Below are 21,921 nucleotides of genomic sequence, written 5' to 3' on the forward strand. Positions count from 1 at the left end.
GTGCACTTATCTACCCCTCCTCTATACTCTGTGATCTTCTACTTTGTCGATTCCACACTCCTCTCCCTGACGTGATCATGCCTTCCACCGAAGACTCTGGCGCAGCGCGCTCCTTCCCGACCATCAAACACGTGCGAACATTCATAACACAGGGCCCCGGCAGCGGCGGAGACTACCATAATGTCGCTGGCGGACATTGGCTCATCGACAGCAAGATATCCACTCCCATGAGCGGATATGAGCAGTACCGAAAGTCAAGAACCAGCTGGGGAATCAATGTTCTGGGGTCTTTCTGTGTAGAGCTCGAGGCCAGCGACGGCACCAAAGGTTTCGCTACTGGCTTTGGAGGGCCGCCAGCGTGCTGGCTAGTCGCTGAACACTTTGAGCGCTTCTTAATAGGCCAAGGTGAGTATCCATTTGTGCGACGCTACGAGTCTTCATTCTGATCCAAGCCAGATCCCAGAGACACAAATCACATGTTCGAGCAAATGTACCGCGCGTCCATGTTCTACGGTCGCAAGGGTCTTCCAGTCGCTGTCATCTCGGTCATCGATCTTGCTATTTGGGATCTGCTCGGCCACATTCGCAACGAGCCCGTATACAAGATGCTTGGTGGAGCAACCCGGGAAAGGCTCAACTTCTACTGCACTGGTCCCGAGCCAGCGGCAGCAAAGGAGATGGGCTTTTTCGGCGCTAAAGTTCCACTCCCGTACGGCCCTGGTGAGGGTGTCGAAGGCTTGAAGAAGAATGTCGAATTCCTCACCAAGCATCGCGAAAGCGTGGGGCCAGACTTTCCCCTCATGGTCGACTGCTACATGAGCTTGAACGTACCCTACACCATCGAAGTGGTCAAGGCCACTGAGCACCTCAACTTGAACTGGTGGGAGGAGTGCTTGTCGCCCGACGACTCAGACGGCTTTGAGCAGATCAAGCGCGCTCACCCCCGCATGAAGTTCACCACTGGCGAACACGAGTACTCACGATATGGCTTCAGGAAACTCATCGAAGGCCGCAACCTAGACATTCTTCAACCCGATGTTATGTGGGTTGGCGGTATGACTGAGCTCATCAAGATCTCGGCCATGGCTGCTGCCTACGATATTCCCGTTGTTCCTCACGCCAGTGGACCATACTCGTACCATTTCGTCGTTTCTCAGGCCAACTCGCCTTTCCAAGAGTACCTCGCGAACTCACCAGATGGCAAGTCTGTGTTGCCCGTGTTCGGCAACCTGTAAGTTTCCCTTCCGCTCGCGCAAAGTGTTGTGCTAATGCTGTGCAGCTTCACCAACGAGCCAATTCCCACCAAGGGATATCTCGACGTCAAGACTCTCGACCTTCCAGGCTTTGGTCTTAAGCTGAACCCCAACGCCGGCTTGATCGACGCCACTCGCATACTGAACCCAGCGCCGCAGAAAGCGCTCAAGCCTGCTGAGCCCGAGAAGGCGGAGGTCAACGGACATTAGTAAGATGGTTACACGACGTCATGGCGTTGCGGGAGTTGCATATGGCTTGCTTTTTGGATGGCCTGGTGTTAAGCATTTCGCTGAAGCGGCATATATTTTGCTCGTTGTTTGCTCAACTAGAGGCTCTGGTTGGGATTGTGTAGTTATGAATGGCATTAAGCGACTGGCCATACTGCTAGCTTTACGATGTAGTCGCAGCTCTTGAAATACGAAGGGTACACAACAGGTCTAAAATTAGTGACGCGGGCGCTGACGATCTCGGGAGGCTCGATCGCACCCATGTGCAGCAGGGACGCACGCCGAGTGGGGCAACACGAGGCGTCAGTGCTATGCTGCAGTCGAATCTTCATAAGGACGCGGTGAGCCAGCAAAACTGTACCTTTCCACGAATTCAGTGTGTATATCAAGCATACACTTTCGAGATCAATTGCAACCTCTTTCTGCATTGCACGAATTACCCCGCCAATACCCCGCATCACCATGGACGCCATTAAGGATACCGTCAACAGCGCGCTCGAGAAGCTCAACATCACCGGGGGCGCACCCCAGGGCACACCGGCGAAGGAGCCAACAGAGGAGCAGCTGAACGAGCTCAAGGCCAAGTACCAGAAGGCTGGCCAAGAGCAGGTTTTTGTAAGTGCAGCCCGGGCGTTGGTGTTGCAAGTCTGGGAGCACCTCGCTGGACTGTGTGAGCACTGCATGGCTTGCTCAACCCCGCGACGTGCCCCAGGACTTGTGCTCATCACATGCATCTTTACTGACAGACGCAATTAGGCCTTCTACGACAAGCTCTCCACAGCCGAGAAGGCAACCCTCTTCGAGCAGCTGAGCAACTTCAGCCCCGACTACATCAACGAAATCACCGAGCGAGCCCTCCACCCCGCCGAGACCGAAGCCAGCGAGAACAAGCTCGAGCCCCTCCCCGAGAATGCCACATCCTCCGTCCTCTCATCCTCCCAGGAGGACCTCGACAAGTGGTACGACAGCGGACTGGACCTGATCGCCGAGAACAAGGTCGCGGTTGTGCTCATGGCTGGTGGCCAGGGCACCCGTCTGGGTAGCTCAGCGCCCAAGGGATGCTTCGACATTGGCCTTCCTAGCAAGAAGAGCCTGTTCCAGCTGCAGGGTGAGAGGATCAGGAAGGCCGAGATGTTGGCCGCCAAGAAGCACAACAAGGAGAGCGTAACCATCCCGTGGTACGTCATGACCAGCGGGCCTACTCGCGGCCCTACCGCCGACTTCTTCGAGAAGCACAACTACTTTGGCCTGAAGAAGGAGAACGTCGTCATCTTCGAGCAGGGTGTCCTGCCATGCATCTCGAACGAGGGCAAGATCCTGCTGGAGAGCAAGTCAAAGGTACGTTCGCTCTCATCCAGGGTACTGTTAGACCAGGACAACATACTAAGAATAACTAGGTCGCCGTCGCACCCGATGGCAATGGCGGTCTCTACCAAGCTCTCATCCAGTCCGGCGTCGTACAAGACATGGGCAAGCGCGGCATCCAGCACATTCACGCTTACTGTGTCGACAACTGCCTCGTCAAGGTCGCCGACCCCGTCTTCATCGGTTTCTCCGCCTCGAAGAACGTGGACATTGCTACCAAGGTCGTCCGCAAGCGCAACGCCAAGGAGTCCGTTGGTCTCATCCTGCAGAAGAACGGCAAGCCAGATGTTGTCGAATACTCGGAAATCTCTACCGAGGACGCAGAGGCCAAGGACTCCAAGGACTCCAGCCTGCTCAAGTTCCGTGCTGCCAACATTGTCAACCACTACTACTCATACAAGTTTCTCGAGAGCATTCCAGAGTGGGCAAAGAAGCTGCCTCACCACGTCGCCCGCAAGAAGATTCCTTTCGTCAACACCGAGACCGGAGAGACAGTCAAGCCAGAGAAGCCAAATGGCATCAAGCTGGAGCAGTTTGTCTTTGACTGCTTCCCCTTCCTGACTCTCGAGAAGTTTGCATGCATGGAAGTGAAGCGTGAGGACGAGTTCTCGCCCTTGAAGAACGCTCGCGGAACTGGTGAAGACGACCCGGATACCAGCAAGGCGGACATCATGACCCAGGGCAGGAAATGGGTGCAAGCCGCCGGTGCGACTGTCGTTAGCGAGGACTCCGACTCCTACGTCGAAGTTTCACCATTGATCTCCTACGTAAGTTCTCGAGGCTGTTTGAGATATGAGACTATATGCTAATCGAAAACAGGGTGGCGAAGGCCTTGACTTCCTCAAGAGCAGGACAATCAAGGCACCTGCGGTCATCGAGTCTGAAGACTAGAAGACCTACAAATCTCGATGCAACGTGCAAACGCCCCGAGACCTTCTCTTCGGAACGACACAGTAGAGTAAGGAATATGGCCACCCACACTTACAACAGAAGCTCCACTACTGTTGGCGTTGAATAATACATAGACACGAATACTTATGAATATATCGGCCACTTGCCTCTTCGGCGCCTCTGACATATCTGGACCTCCCAAAGGGTGATTACTAACTGACTTGTGGAGAAGCTAACTTTATGTCCTAGCTCCAGACATGCGACTGCGGCAATGGTGTCATGAAGCGGGGCAGAAACATAGTTCTCGAGCTGGCGGCAGCAGCGGAGGAACTGGAAAAGATAGGTCAGGGGCCGACGGCATGAGGAAAGCGCCTTTGCTGCACGAGGATAGGAGACGGAAGTCGTCTAGGGTGAAGAGGGTAAGGTTGCAGTCGTTTGAAACGTCGCATGATGCAATTGGGGGCCGTTTGGGACGCACTTTCGACCTCGGGAAGAACCAGATTGCGCATTTCGCTAGCGCACGGAGCAGGGACCACCGTCATGGGAGATGCATTTTGCCCGTTGCCCGAACATTCCACGATCCCCTCATTCTCTCACCACATACACCACTGGCAGGAGGTTGAAGAAGTGTTGCAGCGGGAAGAAGGTCTGGAAAGTTGAAAGAAAGTAGGTTGCGCCTGCCGAGAACTCCTCCGGCTCGAGGGTGCGCGCGAGGTTCCGCCCTGGCGCGTGCTCCGTCCGCAGTCTTTACCCCTCGACAACAGCCCCTCGAAAAATCTGCGACTGACTGGCGAACGCAGGTGAAGAAATTGAAGAAGTAAACGAAGCAGGTACGTGCGCCTATCAATCCTGCTGTTCGGCGCGCACTCCCTCGAGCAAACCAGAGGATCAAAGCACACGTCGCAGCAAACACACCACCAACCGCCCCTCATTCGCGATCCACTCCTCCTCGCTGCTCACACAACCACCGACTACATACTTATACGCTGCCCAGATATACGCAGAGAAACATCATCATGTCTTCTCTATCTCGTCGTGCGTGCTTCAAGTGCGGAAACGTTGGCCACTACGCCGGTAAGCGATATCCGCGCATCTGCTCGGCGCGCGCGCTGCAGTCGCATGATCGGGACATGTATCGCGAACATCGTCTCTGGCTGCGGTATCTGCATCGCGTGACCTCGCGCAACGAGGCAACTTCCACAAGATGATGCGACTAACAATAACGCGCAGAGGTCTGCTCTTCGTCTGAGAGGCTCTGCTACAACTGTAAGACCACACCTAACCACCACTTGCGACTATGGACTAACCTTTGCACAGGCAAGCAGCCAGGCCACGAGTCCAACGGATGCCCGCACCCACGCACCACCGAGAGTACGTCACCCCGAGTCCTGGCGCATGTCGAGAACACAGGGGGCTATACATATAGAGAATGAAGGGCTGACAAAGGAACAGCCAAGCAGTGCTACCACTGCCAGGGTCTCGGACACGTCCAGGCTGACTGCCCGACTTTGCGCCTGAGCGGAGCCGGCACAAGCGGACGTTGCTACAGCTGCGGTATCGCCGGTCACCTTGCCCGCAACTGCCCCAACCCTGGAATGGGTCGCGGCGCTGGTGCTCCCCGTGGCGGATACGGAGGAGGTTTCCGTGGCGGCTTCGCTGGCGGCGCTCGCCCGGCCACCTGCTACAAGTGCGGTGGACCCAATCACTTTGCCCGTGACTGCCAGGCCCAAGCCATGAAGTGCTACGCCTGCGGCAAGCTTGGTGAGTAAACTGAGCGCATTTCTAGTTACATTTCTGACCAAACCAGGCCACATCTCCCGCGATTGCACTGCTCCCAACGGCGGCCCATTGAACACTGCCGGCAAGACCTGCTACCGCTGCGGCGAGACCGGTCACATCTCCCGCGACTGCACACAGGCTGAGGTCAACGGCGATGCTACCGCTGCCCCTGTCGCTGCTGCTCCCGTCCCGGCCGCTGCCCCCACCGCTACTGTCGCTTAGACGACTGTGAGCTTCGCCAGAGGTCCACCATCGAGTAATATCACGGCGACCACTGGCTTACCTGGCATGCATTTCCATGCCTTCCCTTAGTTTGTCTTTCATCACAATCGTTTTCTTGGCCAATCTCAGCATCATATCGGCATATCTCACGCATTCACGAGTCATCAACGGATACGGCAAAAGTTCTTCACGATTCTTACACTGATACCCCACGAACATTGTATCCCTTACTTCAACCATTCTACCATTATTTCGACAGACGACGGCTTGGCGATTTGGACGGCGGCCTGTCTGCATGCAAGTGATTTGGATCGACTGCGGCTTCGGCAGAAGCGTTGTTGATGCGAATTTGCTTGGATAGATCAGGTTCGCTTATGGAGCTGGAGGCGGCTGTGGTGGTTTGGTGTGGAAAGAGTGCCCCCCGGGGTTGAGGGGGAAGAGTGAAGGAGACTGTGTGTGTTTGTCGGGAGCTGAGTCGGTATATCTGTCTGTTATCATGTTTACACTTTGTGCTTGCATATGATAGATCTAGATTGTATCATCTATTTCGAATATATGCAATCATGAAATTTTACTTGCCAAGGTCTGACTTTGTTGCTGTAACCGGTCGCGGCCGTAAGCATCTGAGCTGCCCAAATTTAAGAGTTGTCGCGATTTATGGACATACTAGACTGGGACATACATCACCGTCTTTGTGTTCGGATTCTGCTTACGATCGAGCCGGTGCACGTTCAGCTTTATTTCAGGGTTGGAGGCCATCGTGTTGGTGGTGGCTACCCCTTCCTTCCTCTCAGTCATACACGTGGAGTTGAGCCTAGCGCTCCTTCCCATCATGCCTCCCTCCACAATCTCACCTCCGTAGAATTTTCTCTCATCTCTCCTCGCATTCTTCGCAGCGTCACTCGCAAACACATCATTCGCAATTCGTTCGTATCGTTCCTTTTCATCTCAACTCGCGCCAGTTATCACCAGCAGTTACTATGGGTGCTTCTTCAGTGGCCAGCGACGACTCGAACAACGATGTGAGTGACTGCCTCTTTCTACAGTAAGAGGGATCTTGGCTAACCACGTATAGGATGGGTTCATCGTCGACATCGATGCGATCCAGGCGCACGGCATCGGCGCTGTCGACATCTCGAAGCTCAAGTCAAACGGCTACTATACGATCGCATCCGTGCATTCGGCTACTCGTCGCAACCTCCTCAAGATCAAGGGCTTCAGTGAGATCAAGGTCGACAAAGTCAAGGACGCCATCGCCAAATGCCAGGTACGTCACTGCAGTAGGCCATCACTTGAGTGCGCATCACTGACATACGTCGCAGCCTTCTGGTGGAGGCTTCCAGACCGCCCATGAGCTCGGGCATCTACGCAAGCGTGTCATCAAGATCTCCACTGGTAGCAAGGCACTCGATGCAGTCCTCGGAGGGTGAGTGCACACCCAGTCGATTCTCTTTGGGTTGCCGCTGACGGTAAACAGTGGCTTCCAAACCATGAGCATCAGTGAGGTCTTCGGAGAGTTCCGCTGCGGAAAGACCCAGTTGTCACACACCATGTCCGTCATTGCGCAGCTGCCGAAGGATATGGGTGGTGCAGAAGGCAAAGTAGCATACATCGGTACGTTGGATGTCGCTCTCTTCGAACGCCGCTGACCACAATGCAGATACCGAGGGTACCTTCCGGCCTGAGAGGATAGCCCAAATCGCTGAGCGCTTTGGAGTCGACCCTGAGACTGGTGGGTACCGTTCTCACATCCCTATCGCGTCTCTACTGACCGTCCATAGCCCAAGACAACATCACCTATGCTCGCGCTGTTAACTCGGAGCATCAGATGGAGCTGCTCAACAAAGTCGCCGAGTTCTTCGTCAGCAACGAGTACCGACTACTCATCATCGACAGCATCATGGCCCTGTTTCGTGTCGATTATACAGGTCGAGGTGAACTGAATGAGCGCCAGCAGAAGCTCAACCAGTTCCTCTCCAAGTTAACGCATGTCGCTGAAGGTGCGCGATAGATTACTCCCAATCTTTGATATCTGCTAACATCACTCAGAGTTCAATGTCGCTGTGCTATTGACAAACCAAGTTCAGAGTGACCCTGGTGCGAGCGCTCTCTTCGCTGGCGCAGACGGTCGCAAGCCGATCGGTGGCCACATTCTTGCTCACGCCTCTGCTACGAGGATTCTGCTCCGTAAGGGTCGGGGTGAGGAGCGTGTTGCCAAGATCCAAGACTCTCCCGGTATGTCATCCTTCGTTGCTACTACTCTTGCTACCTCTACTGACAGACTGCGTTAGACATGCCGGAGAAGGAGGCGACGTACATCATTACCAACGGCGGTATCAACGACCCGGAGAAGGTGTGACAGATATGTAGTGATCTCGCTTCGGTGCATCTATGAGGGAAGATTTACGAACAGGTGGCGGTTTACGAGACGGAGTAATGTACTTCTATGATTCTCAATCATGAGAAGGCTTGAAGTGGATAAATTCCTTAGTAGTCGCATTGCAGTAGTCTACGAACAGCAAGTCTACAGCTTTATAGTAAGATTGTACATGTCTAGGCCCACCGCAACTGCAGTGACCGCAGCAATGTATGCGACGAGTATTGCCATGGACTGCACAACACTCATGTGCAAGGTCGGGAACGTCATGTTAACCAAACCCGTGAGCAGATTCGCCACAAGGAAGACTGCAAGACCATTGCGGTTGAAAGCATAAAGAACAGTGCTGGTAGCATCCCTGCTTCTCCGCGATTCCTCGCTTTTGGTCGTAGCTTTGTACAAGTTCGGAAAGAGGATACTTTCGATAGCGTAACAAATGGTAATTTGGTAGCTGTTGAACGACGAGACCCAGAGGAAATAGGGCAGATTGGCTAGGCGGCGCGATACAGGGAGTCGAAGACCGTAGTAGCTAGTTGAGAAGTAGAATAACCCTGTCCAAAGCATGGAGGTCATGATCAGCTTTCCGAATGTGGATTGCCGAAGCTTCGTCTGGAATGACGCATCCTTTGGGATCTGCTGTTGCCTAGGTAGTGCGGAGGCGCCCAAAGATTGGCCTGCAAGGAAAATGGCGAGATAGCCGAAGAAAGAGAATATGCCTTCTCGGTTCTGAGAGAAGAGATCCGTTCGTGGAGCTATCAGTATAAAGGATCCGAGGGAAGTCCAGTCCAGAGCAATCTCGTAGACGGCAGCCAGAGAAAAAGAGAGGATGGCGTAGGAAGGTACCAAGTCAAAGGCCGTCTGGAAGAGAGCGGCGAATGGGGGAAGGAAGCCTAGGGTAAAGAAGAAGTTCCAGTGTACACCATACTCCGTGACATGCTCGGCATAGTCCAGTCCTTTTACAGAGATGAGTCGTATGATGCCTAGAACCAGCAGTGGGATGGCATGTCTGACCGATGCTGTCAAGCGCTTTGACAGTGGCTGAAGACCAGCTCCTTCCTTGAGAGACGCCCGGACAGACACCACCCCAGCTGTGAAGACGAAAGATCCCACACCCATATCCATCAGCGATGTACCCCAATTCTCTACTTTCGCGAAGCGCCTCGGAAAGACGCGGAAGTCGACTGCCAGAATAGCAACACACGTTATAACCATCATCGCGCCCCGGTAATTCGTTATAAACGGCTTGACGGGCAGCGCATCGAGCTTCGTGTCCTTTACCGACTTATCGATCTTCGGCGGCCTTGGAGCGTCCTTCACCGCGACCGGTTTCTCGAAGACGTATAACGTGATTGCCGGGAGCAGCAGAAGGAGATTCAGGACCCATGGCGAGGATGAGTATATGGTAGTCGCGAACAACGTGGCACCGCAGTTGAGCAGGAAGTCGACGAGGAAGGCAGGCGGCGTGTACGGCGTGAAGAGGCGCATGCGCGACTGGATGACGGACCAAAGTAGGATGCTCAGCTGTGCATGCGGTTAGTAAGAGTGCATTGCTTGAGTAGTGGGTGTGTGTACGGTACAGGCATTGCGAGCGAGACGCTGTTCACGTCTGCTACGGAGCTCCCGGTGTGTCCAGACACCCAGGCCTCCTTCATTTGCTTGTATGTCTTCGCCATGATGCTAGAAAGAGCGTTGCGCGAGTTGGTCGTCTGCTATACAGTGCAAGGGTTGGTGCATCCTGACGCGTCTGGCTGGCCTTTTCGCAAACGGAACATGGCCCGAGCTTTGATGACCTCACACATCGCGACTTCCACTCTCCTCTTCTGTACACTGCACAACGTGATGTAGAGAACATGGCCAAAACCCGGGGACGGGTCATCAAAGTTGACACCGAAATCATGGGACGGTGTGTGATTTTCACCAGCGATGCCAGAAAGAGTAGGAGTGCACTGCACGTGTCCGGACTTCCTCTTTCACCATCACTGCTCCTCTATGAGTAGACGCGTCCGTGCGCAGAACTCCAGATCTGGCAGCTACAACAGAAACTTCAGGCGCCTTCCCACCGCATCGCGACCGCCTCGCCCCGACACGTGCCGAACCTCTTTGCTGTGACCTCCTGACAGCTTGTCAAAGCTGTCAACACATGCTAACATGACGGGCGCTAACAAATCAAAGATACCCAGCATACGGCCGGCCTCGTTTGGCGTGAGAAGTCCGCTGCCTGAGAGGGCATTGTCGCCGGCAACGCGCGCGACGACGACGCCTACGGGCACTTCACGCCTCCCTCGTCGCCCTCAAAGCGAGAAACCGCTGCCGAGTCCGCCTGTGGCGCAGGTGGTAGACCCCAACTCGCCTCCCAAGGCTGCGCGCACCTTGGTGGATGCCTTTACGCCGAGCCCGACCCTGGAGAACTGGCCCATTCTCGCCCCAGAGAACATTCCTCCTCGCCTGAGTTCCAAGAGGAGCTCGCTCCCTACGCGAAGCAGGATCAACTCTGGCCGCCAAACTCCTTCCAATGGTAAGGAAGGCAACAGGGTGAAGCGCCTCTCATGGCATTCGACGGCGTCGGGCTCAAGCTCAGGAACTGGACCTATCCTCACGATCTCTGCCGATGCAGACGCAGTCATTCTCGGTCAGCGCGACTCCATCCCGGCAGTACCCGCTATCCCCGCGGTACTACCAGAGCGTTCTTCTCAGCCGCGTTCTCTAGGTGCTCTTGCCAGTCGCCTCACCAGAGCGACAACGTCCAAAGCATCCTTGAGCATTGCGACTACATCACCAGTGCACAGCACGGCAGAACTCACGGCAAATGGAAGTCCAGTTGTTAAGATCAGTCCCATCCGGTCGATGCAGCCAGCGAGGAAGCCTAGTCTTGACGCTCATTCTCCCCAGCTACCTTCGTCTCCGTCTATGATCTTCCCAGACGCGACAACTGTCAGTGACACACCTGAGGTAATTGTAGAGACTGAGCGCAGTGTATCGCCGATCTCAGATAGATCCGTGACGCCTACACCTGAGCCCAGGTCTGTACCGTTGCTTCGAGATTCCTCTGAACCGCCTGTTGATTCCTGGGACGCCTATCAGGTATGTGAACCCGATTACGCGACGTGACAGTACTGACGATAGATCAGGAACAGCTTGAAGAGCTCTCTGAGCCTACGATTGTACCAGGACCCGACGACTCCCTCACCGTGAGCAAAGTCAGACGGACAGCACCAGCACGCGAAAACGCGAGTCCCTCACCAAGCTCGATTTACCCTACTGTCGAGGACGACTCGACCGCAAACCGCAGTGCTGCCGAATTGAGTTCTTCGTCACTGCCTCACGCCGAGCCTTCACGCGAGACGGCCCGCACCCAGGCTCCTCCCAAGCCAAGGACCGCGGAGACTGCCAGGTCGATCAGTATTGATAACGCATTGGGCCGTGGAATACCTAAAGCCCGTCAGCCCTTTCGCCGCCACGTCACACCTGTAGTCTCTTCGTCACCTGCAGAAGATACACCCCCGGACAACCATGATAAGGAAACTGTTACGAGCAGGATCAAAGCCAAACGCAGCATTCGCAACCTGTTCAACCGTGAGAAGACAAGCCCAAAATCACCAGAAGCGGCGGCATCCAAGCAAGGATTCATGAGTAGCACGCGAAGCTCGCTCGCTAAGGTCTTGCGCGATTCCAAGAGCCTCTCGAAAGTTCATCTGCCAAGAAAGACTGAATCGAAGCTGGAGACTGAGTCTGATCACGTCTCTAATAAGAAGAGCTTCCAGCCAGGCATGTTCGCTGCATTTCCCAGCGGTAGAGCCACCCCGGCCGAACAGCCATCGCCTGGAAGGCCGAGCCACGCAGATGAGATGCTTCACGACATCGTCGACCGTATAGATGCGCAACCTGAGAACTCACAAGAGCGTCTGCGTCACGTGGAGATTGCAGAGGTAAGTGAAGCCCTGCGAATTAACACCGCCGATGAAGCCCTCCGATTGAAAGCCATTGCGGAAGAAGAGCTTGTCCTGACTGTACAAAATAAACAGTGTATCATTTCGGCCGCCGATAGTTCTCGAAAAGCCAACATCGCCGCGATGGAAGCGAGGAAGAGTGCTGTTGAAGCGGAATATCATGCCGATCGCGTCACGTCCGAATTCACACGCCTGCGCGAGCTACTCGACACCACGCCGATGGATGCTGAGTCCACGAGATACATCAAGAGTTTCCTACCTAAATTTGAACGCAAACGATCGAGAGAGGAGATTCGCCGAGGATTTATGCCGGGCTTTCATACAGCATGTTGAAGGTATGTTGGCATTTCTGATGTACCCACAGACCAACAGCTAACGAGGAATAGCGCGCCTTGAGCACCGCTTCGTATGCTCTGCTACCACACCCGGCTATTGTTCAAGGCTCGTTCTTTGCATGGTTGACGCAAGGTCATATCTACGACTTGATCTTGTTGCGTAGATCTGGGTTTTCCGGTTTTTACTGGACCAGATGACCGCTTGTACACTTCCATTTCCTTTTATCGACACTTCTTTCACATGAGAGATACACCATGGCGGGACGAATGTACGATACCCAACGATTGCCTGAGTTTACGGTTTCGCGATGCTATGAAAGCACACGCTCATGGACCGACACGATGTCTTGCTCATTATTCAGCAAGGACATCACCTAATGATTAGAAGACGGAGTGGCTGAATACTGAACGAGTTGACCGGACTGCACTTACATATGAACACGTAAGGTGCGACATTGGGAGATACCCTGATACATAGACCGGTCGAATTGAAAACATAAACTTTGTATTGTACATGTCCTTGGTATCGTGCTAGATCATTGCTGAGACTGCAACCACATGAACAGTCGCACGTCAAGAGGCTGGAGTGGAGCATGCAGAGTAATCCTCCAGCATCTCCAACTAGAGAAACATTTGCTGCAATATTGTGCTCCTCCACAGCCATGCCCACCCGACAACATGGCGCCTCTGCTTCCAAATGCAAGACCTGTCACATTCCAACGCGAAAACGACGAGGCATGTCCATATCATCCAGCCTCAGCATATCGCGCATTCCACATAGTGTCCTTCTTTACATTCCACCACCGAACATGCCGCCGCCACCACCACCCTGCTTTCCTTGCGCCTCACCCTGCATCTTCTCGCTAACCTTGACATTGACCTCGAAGAACTTGGATACGCAGCGGTCGAGGCACACGGATTCGCCCTTGTTGAGATCGGCTTCGCGGTACGATGTGTCTATGCATTTGGATGTGCAGGATTTGACGAGGCTGGAGTGGTGGAAGTTAGTAAATGCTTGTTAGTTGGAAAGATTGGGGGGGAAGGGAGGGTTGGGGCAGAGTGATGGGAGGGTGATGATCGCACCGGCTGTACATGTCGGAAACCATGTCGATTTCCGCTTCGGCCTGTGCAATCTTTTGCTCCGAAGAGATTTGGGGTTTTTGACCGAAGAACATTGACATCCTGGGTGGTGGGTGGTTGTTTCCTTTCTCGGGTTGACGAGGGGTGCGCAATTGGCGTGTTGGTTGGGTTGGTAGGTACGGTACGGGTAAGTGGTGGCTTGTTGGGGTGGAGTGGCCGTGGTGATGGATTTGGACATGGGTGACGGCGGGCGATGATGTCGCGCGAGCAGGAATTTGGAGCTGGGTGCGCGGTGGGGGACGTGCGGCATGGCAGCGCTGGTGACGCGGTACGTCAGCGCCATGCCACCAAGGTCCACGGGTCTTTTCATCTTTTGGCAAACTTCAAAGCCACATCTACTGATCACGTCGCTTTACATCTTTCATTCGCTCTCTCAGTCATTAGCCGCATCTATCACCTCGTGCACCCCCGGGCATCTGGCGCAATGGCGAGATTCGAGTTCGCTGTCATCAGCATGAGTCTCCGGGATCCTGCAATGAAGAAGAGACACTGTTCATATCTCAATGAGATATCTAAAGTCGACGACTTCAAGCTTTTCTTGTCGAGCTGATCATATATTGCTGTTTGACAAACTTCAGATACCGCAAAGCCCACTCTCGTTGCTACTACAAGTATGCCTCCCCAAGATCGATTTCTGGTATCGTCTCTTCGTCTCTGTCGCGATGAAATCCAGATCACGTATCCGCAAGCAGCTACCTTCGAAGAATCATGGCTTCCTCACAAGCTTTCCCCCTGAGGTGCGGAATCCGATCTACGAATACGTCTTCGAGGACTTTAATCATACTATATTGGTCACGCACACGGCTGCTTCAACGGATGACGGAAGGCCAATGAACGCATCACCACGTCTGGGAACCAACGATTCTGTGTTCTTCTGTAACATACCGTCTGTACAGCTGCTTCGGTGTTGCCGACAAATCTACCGCGAAGGCATGGGTGTGATCCTGTACGGGACGACAGTCATGTTCAAAAATCGGCGTAACTGTTCCCCCTTCCGGGACAGGGATCACCTGCCGTTTGTTCGATCCTGGCTGAAGTGTTTTGGGTCAGAGATCCCGCTCTTGAGAGCAGTCGTTGTTGATCTATCTGTACCGACCCTTCCCAATCACGACGACCCCCACAAGCGTATAGATCTCCTTCCTTTACTAAGCAGCATGATTGGCTCGCCTCAAGAAATATTGTGGGTTGACTTCACGTTGAGTCCACAATTACCGTCAATCCCATCGGTACCAGACTACACGAACGCTCGCCTACGTTTGGGTTACTCCAATTGGAGATCTCCCCCGGATCAAGATCCGGATCAAGACTTACTGGAAGGAACGTTGTACACACTTGTGAGACAAGATCCACTTGATCTTCGTAGACTTGGCGATTTAGGCCGCCGTCTTTCGTGCATCACCTTTAACAGGTCTGTGATCAAAGGTAACATCAGATGGCACACCATCACTGGTTGTTTGGCGCCCAATATAAACTTCAAAGTTCCTGAAGACAGTTGGGCAATACACAAGAGTCACATCCAATCGACTTCCAATCTCTTCTTCCTCCCACCAGATGTCCTGGGAACAATTTGCGAACACGCACTAAGCTTACTTGAGAGCATAGTCATCGTCCTCGGCATGAAGACAAGCATATTTCCGGTATTTCACCTGCTCAACCTGGTCAAGAAGCGTCCGAGACTCCTCGGCGTTATCGTGCCCAGTATCTACACTTCGAACACGTTCACATTTATTACGAACATTCACACGAAACGCGCAACATATGGAGATATGTCACACCTGTTCTTTTGGCTGAGAATGGACGTGCTCGACATTCGGACGGCCGCCACGATAGCCCCAGAGGCGGTTCACAGAGTCAAAGAAGAAGCAAAACGGAGACCTGGCAAAAGATTAGCTAGGGCGACCGCCAGAGCAGCCGCCGAACAACGCAAACTTTTGTCGGTGACGTTTTTCGAAAGAGTGATCGATAGAAAGATGATGTCTTGGCGCCTGGCTCGCGAAGCTAGGCAACGACGTAATGACAATCAGGCGAAGGCGGCTCAGACAACGGCTACAAAAGACGCACGAACAATTCTGCGGTGGATGAAGGCTGTCCAATTTGAGTTTCGATTCGATCTCTGCGAGAGAACGTCATTAGAGAGCTTACGGGTCAGTATCATCGACTTACTTAAAACGACAACATGGGACGAACCTTTTACTGCCACCATCAAATGCGTACTTACTTGCCCTGGGAAAGATGGTCACACGGCGCACTACGAAAGCGCCTTCACCCTCCGCCATGTACAGCTTAACACTTTCGTTATCCTATCTCACGTACTGCAAGCCCAGCCCGGCAGGTTCAGATGGACATGCCCAAACGTCTACATCAACGGCTTTGGTATCGCCGTAGAGATCACGTATCCAAACAAGCCCCGAGGGCCGAGGTTTCACGGCGCCACCCACGATATGAGCAACCCAACAAAAGCAGAGGAGCGCGGTAAGCATTACGCTAGGTGGCTCAAGCATTTAGTGCCTGTGGGCGGAAAGACTTGGGAGGGTAAGGAGATGACTGATGACGAAAATCGAGTTCCGGGTAGCTTGATCAGGGTGTGGGATGATTTGAGGATCGCGCTATGGGGTGAAGGTCTGAGAGCTGCGTGGTAAGTAATTGGGCGCCTTGACGAGGACCCACTTTCCGAGGTGAGAGCGGCGAAGTTGCGTACGAGGCCGCATGCGGTAAGTGGCCGCCTGTGTAGGTAAAGGCGCAAAGCGCGTGACTTCTACTTCCTATATCTGCGGTGGATTACTACTGTTTGTCTTCTACTCTTCGTTCTTTCCTCTGCACTTTACACTCGACTGTTTCTTACACATCATCATTTCTGCCATGGAGACACGTCTCGGCTCGAACGATCCCAACGAAAATTTTGGCCTTCAACAGCAGACGGCCATATCAAGTCTCTTGTCAGCACATGACAGAGCCAGGCAATCAACCACCGCAATATCCAACAAGAAAGACAGGGTTAGGGCAATCCTAGAGACGTACTCATTGCCGGCGGACGCAAGCGCACATTCTTTCATCTCGCTCCCCTCAGAGATCCGAAATCAGATATACGACCTACTGTACGTCTTGAATGAACAACTCTTCGTATGGGACACGGGCGCACGTTGGGGAGGTGTCGAATCAGAAGCGGCGCTGGATTTTGGGCTACTTTTCAGCTGTCGCCAAGTCTACTGGGAAGCTGCCAGCGTTCTATATCAACGGAACCACTTCTTCGTGTCATCCTGGTATGAACAGGCTTATTTCAAGAGATGGTCCGAACAACTCGGTCCTCGGGCGCAATTCCTGAGACATGTCACCATCGATTACACCGCTTTGTCTTCCGAGCTGGAGGAAGATCACGGCCCCACTTGGGTAGTCGCTCTCGACTTGCTGCCGTTGTTACGATTGCTTTGGACCGAGTCTGGAGCAATGCTGCAAGTCTCGATCGAGACTCCAAGTTATAACGATGCGCCCGCCATATTCAACAACGCTTTCAGATCCATCGCTCAGGAAGACCAGCTAAACCTCAGACGGTATTCAAATCTACTTGCATCGGTGATCTTGAGGGTTGAAGGGACCATGGGCACAGTTACCTTCGCAAGCACTACCCCCGAAGCGAACGTGCAATCTACTTTCTCATGCTCAGATGAAGGGAAGGTAGTCACTATGAGCCAAATTCCGCGGAAACCGGAGCTCTCAGCTTTACCTGCATCCGTTTATCATGCTATCATTGCATATGCAGTCCAGCCTACCGTAAAGCTCTTCGCTAGCCCGCTCTCTACGATACTGCCGCCGTGGAAGTCCCCTGTGTTCCGTGTCAATCGCAAGATACGGTCAGACGCCCTATACCATGCGTATAGAACCACTTCGTTCGTCTTCATGCTCGCTTCAGAAGGTCTCCGACCCAATTTTGGCGGATTCTCATATATAGAGAGATTGCGTATGGTAAGAGCCGACTCAGAGAATGAAGCCCAACTCTGGCCACACGGTTTCGCCAGCGACGTCGACCTCTTGGCGAGAAACTTCCAGCTCTTGCTTGAAATTAGTGTTCGGCCAGAGGATCAAGATATGGATGATGTTCGCATCAACATAATCGAGCTGCTTCGAGCCACGTATCAATCGCGCCCTTCCATGGTCATAACTGTTCGGTTGCGCTCATCACGCGACGGTGTCAGCAGCTACACCCAGTCCTCATTCACACTCAAACAGCTGAGACTGAATGTATTCATCGTTCTGTCTCAAGTCTTCGAGGACGAGGACTACAGAAGCCATAGGCGCTGTCCGGCTGTCTACATCAACGGCAAGGGTCATCCAGTGGAGCTCGTCTACCACGCGGATGATGTCATCAGAATGTTACCAGACCAGTCTCAGGTGTTCAAAAATCAAGAATCGATATCGAAGAAAGCGAAGAGATATGAACAAAGGTTGCGACATCGGGAAGAGTTTCTTCACCAAGAAGGCTGTATATCACTTGGCAAAATGTGGGACAGCTTAGCACTCATGATTTGGCCTCGTAAGCCCAGCTACGCCGAATGGTGAAAGGATGCCAATCTCTTCTAACTGAGGATAGGCGATGGATTGTCTTAAAAGAAATGGTAGCAGTAATCTATCATATCCAGGAATCGAAGATACCGAACGCGTGACATCATCACCTCGCTTAGCGCCCCGCGTGTTTTCACTCTTCTCACCAGATCGTACCTAAGTTCCATCTTTAAATCACCAATTCCGTGCGAAACGTTTCCATCTTGCGCCGCGCATCTCCGTGCCAATGCTCCGGGAAATGGGTGAGTGGGGTTGCCCTTGAGGTTTTAATACCTTTCAGGCAGGTGCTGTCGATCTCCGCCCAATTAGATCAAGACCCACGATGATGCGATGCCCAGCATCAACTATGTGATAAGATGCCGTCACTGACAGTGTACGGTATATGTAGTAGGCTTTCGCATTAAGTGCATACACGTTACACACGCTCTAAACGCTTTATCTACAATATAAATATTTATATATTTTATTATCTATTGTCTATCTAATATTATATTTTTAGTACTATTTTTTAAGCCTTATATATTTATTTATATTAGCACTTATACGTTATATAGAGTAAGTATATAGTTTATTCTTCTTTAGCGTTTAACGTTACTAGTAAAAGATACCTAATATATAAACTACTACTTCTTTAGAGTAGGCTAGTATATAAAAAGTATTATCTTTATTAGTAGCTTATATACTATTACTTACTTATTTTAGATAAAGGCTTAGGCTACTAGTATAAGTTCTAAGATATTAGTAGAACTTATATAAAATATAGTAAGTACTTACCTTATTAAGTATTTATATAGTAGGTATATATCTTTAAGTTACGTAAAAGCTTTACGTATAACTTTTAGTAGAAAAGATACTAAAGAGCTTATAAGATAGCTAATTACTTAAAAGTAGTATTTTTAGCTAAAAAAGTAGTAGTAATAATATTAAATAAGATAGTAAAAGTAATTATAGCTGTAGTTAAGTTATTTAGATTCTAAATAAGAAAAGTAATAAACTAGAGAGTAAGATATACTATTATATTATATATAAGAGAAGAAAAAGAGTTATAAAGATAAAGCTTCTATACTTTTCTTTAACTTATATAGTATATGTAAAAATCTTAAAATTTAGTTCTATTCTATTTTATAGTACTATAATAACTTATTAATAATAAGCTACTTATAACTCTTATAATACACACAAGATACATAATAACTAAATCTGCCTATTAAATATAGAAGGGATAAGAAAGAGGTCGCATTAAGTACTATCTATTCCGTCGGGTATCAACGTTTTCATTATGCGGCTTACCACTTTCTTCTATACCGCTGCTCTTGCGGTTACGGCCATCGCGACTCCCATCTACGGAACGAATGACACCAACACAACCTATGTCGGTCCAGAAAACGGCCATCTCGTAATCGTTGGAGGGAATTTGCAGAGCGAGAGCATTTACCAGCGCATCATTGCCCTTGCTGGCGGCCCCGATGCATCGATTGTTGTGGTTCCCACGGCAGGCGGCGAGGACACATACGATCAGAACTTTACGACCGCAGTAGCGTTCCGCAAATATGGTGCCACCAACGTGACGGTATTGCATACATATGATCCCGCGGTTGCCGATACCGATGAGTTCATTGCTCCATTATTGGGTGCGAAGGGCGTCTTCTTCGGTGGAGGCAGACAATGGAGGCTCGTGGATGCCTACGCTGGCACCAAAACCGAAGCAGCTTTTCAGGATGTTCTCGATGCCGGAGGTGTTATTTCTGGATCTAGTGCTGGCGCGAGTATCATTGGCAGTTTCCTTGCTCGTGGTGACACCGCGAACAACACCATTATGATAGGTGAGCCTCTCTGATGCACGTCACCAGAGAGAAAAAGGCTAATGAGTTCTGCAGGCGATCATACTGTCGGCTTTGGATATTTGAAGAACTCGGCCATCGATCAGCACGTCCTTGTACGCAACAGGCACTTCGACATGTTCGAGATCCTGAACGCCTACCCGAAGCTGCTAGGATTGGCAATCGACGAAGACACCGCGCTGGTGGTCAACAAAAACGAGATGGAAGTCATCGGCAGCACGTATGCGTTGGTATACGATGGTGGTTTCTGGTCGAGAGAAGGAAGCTGGGAGAGGCCCCTGCCGCCGTCCAATGCGAGGTTTTACTTTCTGCGCGAAGGTGATAGGTATGATCTTGGGGCTAGAGCAGTCATCGAGCCGGAAAGCACTGGCAGTGGTGACGACGCATGAAAACGCTGGATTGATATGATGGAGAAGGCCCTGCCCATATCTATGATGGAACATCTTGCGAGGCCCAAAGTCACGCTCTTCTTGGTAAAGCATAATGTTCATGGAGCTAGGGTAAAACTCGGTGACGACTGCGAAGGTGGATAGCTACCAAAGGGTGTATTCTTGCATAGGCTCGTCATCGAAAGCTCGAAAAATGGCCTCTTGAGCTTCAAATCCTTCTTCGTATCTCGACTGAATCTCCTTGTCTGACAAGCCATACTGCCTCTTCAGCTTTAAATATACGCGCGGCATGTATACCTCAGTAGCGGTACAATCCTCCTTGTTCCGGAATGGAAATTTTCCAAGGTGCAGTAGCCCAATCCGCTGCCATCGCTCTCCAGCGGTCTTGTCCTTGGAAATTAGGAGACATGATAGCGCCTCATCTGGATATGTATATGTAATCTTGAGTCCATGTTCAGGTATTGAATGCATCGCTACTCCATAGGATGTGATCTTCCTTCCAATTGGGACAATGATAACTTGCTGTAGAGCCTCCGCTTTGATCTTGGTTGTTCGTAAGCTGAACAGTGGACAAACATGATGATTCAAGCGAAGGGGGGCGTCGTCACCCGCACGGAAAGTTACAGTATATCCTGTCGGCGAGGTTGGGTCACGCTGGATGTTTGCGCGAACTCCTTTCGCTTTGATCCGGATATATGCAGAGGTCAGCTCCCCGTAAGGGTCCCTGCCCGCTGGTTCGACAACCGCTTCGACAAGCTCTGCAAGCGGCCATTCGACCTCATGAAATTGAACCTCGTCTACCGATTGTGTAGACGCCCATGACCAGGATGGCGCTCTCCAGTGTTCTGCGATCATTTCTGCTTCTTCTAGACTCCTGAACCAGAGCAGATCTGATATGAGGAATTTCTTCCACAAGCCGGCTACATAATCGTCATCCATTGTTTTGCCGAAAACTTGAGCGATTCCAGACAAGGCTGGTAAGCAGTCTTTTGGGAAGGTAAGGTCCAGTGTGGAGTAGTCGGTCACGATAACACGCCACATCTCGTGGGGGTCTTTGGGGTCCATCATGTCAGAGAAGGGATCGCTGGAACCAATGCTGGTCTCATCGCTGGCCTCATCGCTGGCCTCATCGTTGGGTCCATCGGCTGCGGACTCTCTAGGTATCTTAGCTCGGGGATCCCAACCATGATGGCCTTCACATTCGCAATCTCTTTTCTCGACGCACTCCCAAAGCAGCTCCTCGCTGGTAAAGTAGATGATGCGAGGCGAAAGAAGGCGTTCCTGATGAACCCAGCCGCGCTTTAGCAACGGAAAAGAACCGTGCTCTAAAGCTTGTCTGCCAAATACAGGAATTTCGACTCCATTTACCGTAAGTTCGACAGGCATTTTCTCAAAATTACACCTCCGATCGCCGTGAGACAGGAGTCTAGAGTTAGAGTCCTCAGCCACAGCTGCTGCCAAGGTAACATAGGAGTTGCTGTAGATCTCAGCCATCGCACCGGATTGCTTCTGCCAGTCCACTGCATCGTCTTGGATTATACACACGCAATCGATCCATAGGTAATCGAGTCCAAGCCCACGTGTAAATGTAATCGCG

The 21,921-nt window shown here is 51.8% G+C and overlaps 8 protein-coding genes across 8 annotated transcripts; 6 read left to right on the forward strand and 2 right to left on the reverse strand.

Annotated features, from left to right (window-relative positions):
* Window positions 1–77: 77 nt before the first annotated feature.
* J4E92_006826 (uncharacterized protein) lies at window positions 78–1,463 on the forward strand (the record flags this gene model as incomplete). The annotated part of the gene is made up of 3 exons (XM_051498191.1): window positions 78–405; window positions 457–1,231; window positions 1,280–1,463. The coding sequence occupies 3 exons, from the start codon at window positions 78–80 to the stop codon at window positions 1,461–1,463; spliced, it is 1,287 nt and encodes a 428-aa protein (XP_051351917.1).
* A 480-nt stretch (window positions 1,464–1,943) lies between these two features.
* On the forward strand, window positions 1,944–3,737 carry J4E92_006827 (uncharacterized protein; the record flags this gene model as incomplete). The annotated part of the gene is made up of 4 exons (XM_051498192.1): window positions 1,944–2,096; window positions 2,238–2,819; window positions 2,879–3,613; window positions 3,666–3,737. 4 exons carry the CDS (start codon window positions 1,944–1,946, stop codon window positions 3,735–3,737), a joined length of 1,542 nt encoding a protein of 513 aa, XP_051351918.1.
* A 3,261-nt stretch (window positions 3,738–6,998) lies between these two features.
* On the forward strand, window positions 6,999–7,749 carry DLH1 (carboxymethylenebutenolidase; the record flags this gene model as incomplete). The annotated part of the gene is made up of 2 exons (XM_051498193.1): window positions 6,999–7,005; window positions 7,520–7,749. The coding sequence occupies 2 exons, from the start codon at window positions 6,999–7,001 to the stop codon at window positions 7,747–7,749; spliced, it is 237 nt and encodes a 78-aa protein (XP_051351919.1).
* A 513-nt stretch (window positions 7,750–8,262) lies between these two features.
* Window positions 8,263–9,788, reverse strand: J4E92_006829 (uncharacterized protein; the record flags this gene model as incomplete). Its single annotated transcript, XM_051498194.1, has 2 exons — window positions 8,263–9,636; window positions 9,693–9,788. The coding sequence occupies 2 exons, from the start codon at window positions 9,786–9,788 to the stop codon at window positions 8,263–8,265; spliced, it is 1,470 nt and encodes a 489-aa protein (XP_051351920.1).
* Window positions 9,789–10,921: 1,133 nt separating this feature from the next.
* On the forward strand, window positions 10,922–12,395 carry J4E92_006830 (uncharacterized protein; the record flags this gene model as incomplete). The annotated part of the gene is made up of 2 exons (XM_051498195.1): window positions 10,922–10,927; window positions 11,250–12,395. 2 exons carry the CDS (start codon window positions 10,922–10,924, stop codon window positions 12,393–12,395), a joined length of 1,152 nt encoding a protein of 383 aa, XP_051351921.1.
* Window positions 12,396–13,187: 792 nt separating this feature from the next.
* On the reverse strand, window positions 13,188–13,578 carry TIM10 (protein transporter tim10; the record flags this gene model as incomplete). Its single annotated transcript, XM_051498196.1, has 2 exons — window positions 13,188–13,386; window positions 13,481–13,578. 2 exons carry the CDS (start codon window positions 13,576–13,578, stop codon window positions 13,188–13,190), a joined length of 297 nt encoding a protein of 98 aa, XP_051351922.1.
* A 2,818-nt stretch (window positions 13,579–16,396) lies between these two features.
* J4E92_006832 (uncharacterized protein) lies at window positions 16,397–18,091 on the forward strand (the record flags this gene model as incomplete). The annotated part of the gene is made up of 1 exon (XM_051498197.1): window positions 16,397–18,091. One exon carries the CDS (start codon window positions 16,397–16,399, stop codon window positions 18,089–18,091), a length of 1,695 nt encoding a protein of 564 aa, XP_051351923.1.
* A 1,819-nt stretch (window positions 18,092–19,910) lies between these two features.
* J4E92_006833 (uncharacterized protein) lies at window positions 19,911–20,324 on the forward strand (the record flags this gene model as incomplete). Its single annotated transcript, XM_051498198.1, has 2 exons — window positions 19,911–19,917; window positions 19,972–20,324. The coding sequence occupies 2 exons, from the start codon at window positions 19,911–19,913 to the stop codon at window positions 20,322–20,324; spliced, it is 360 nt and encodes a 119-aa protein (XP_051351924.1).
* Between the last annotated feature and the right edge of the window lie 1,597 nt (window positions 20,325–21,921).

The sequence above is a fragment of the Alternaria infectoria genome (assembly GCF_024043175.1).
Source record: "Alternaria infectoria strain BMP 0036 chromosome Unknown scaffold_10, whole genome shotgun sequence".
NCBI lineage: Eukaryota > Fungi > Ascomycota > Dothideomycetes > Pleosporales > Pleosporaceae > Alternaria > Alternaria infectoria.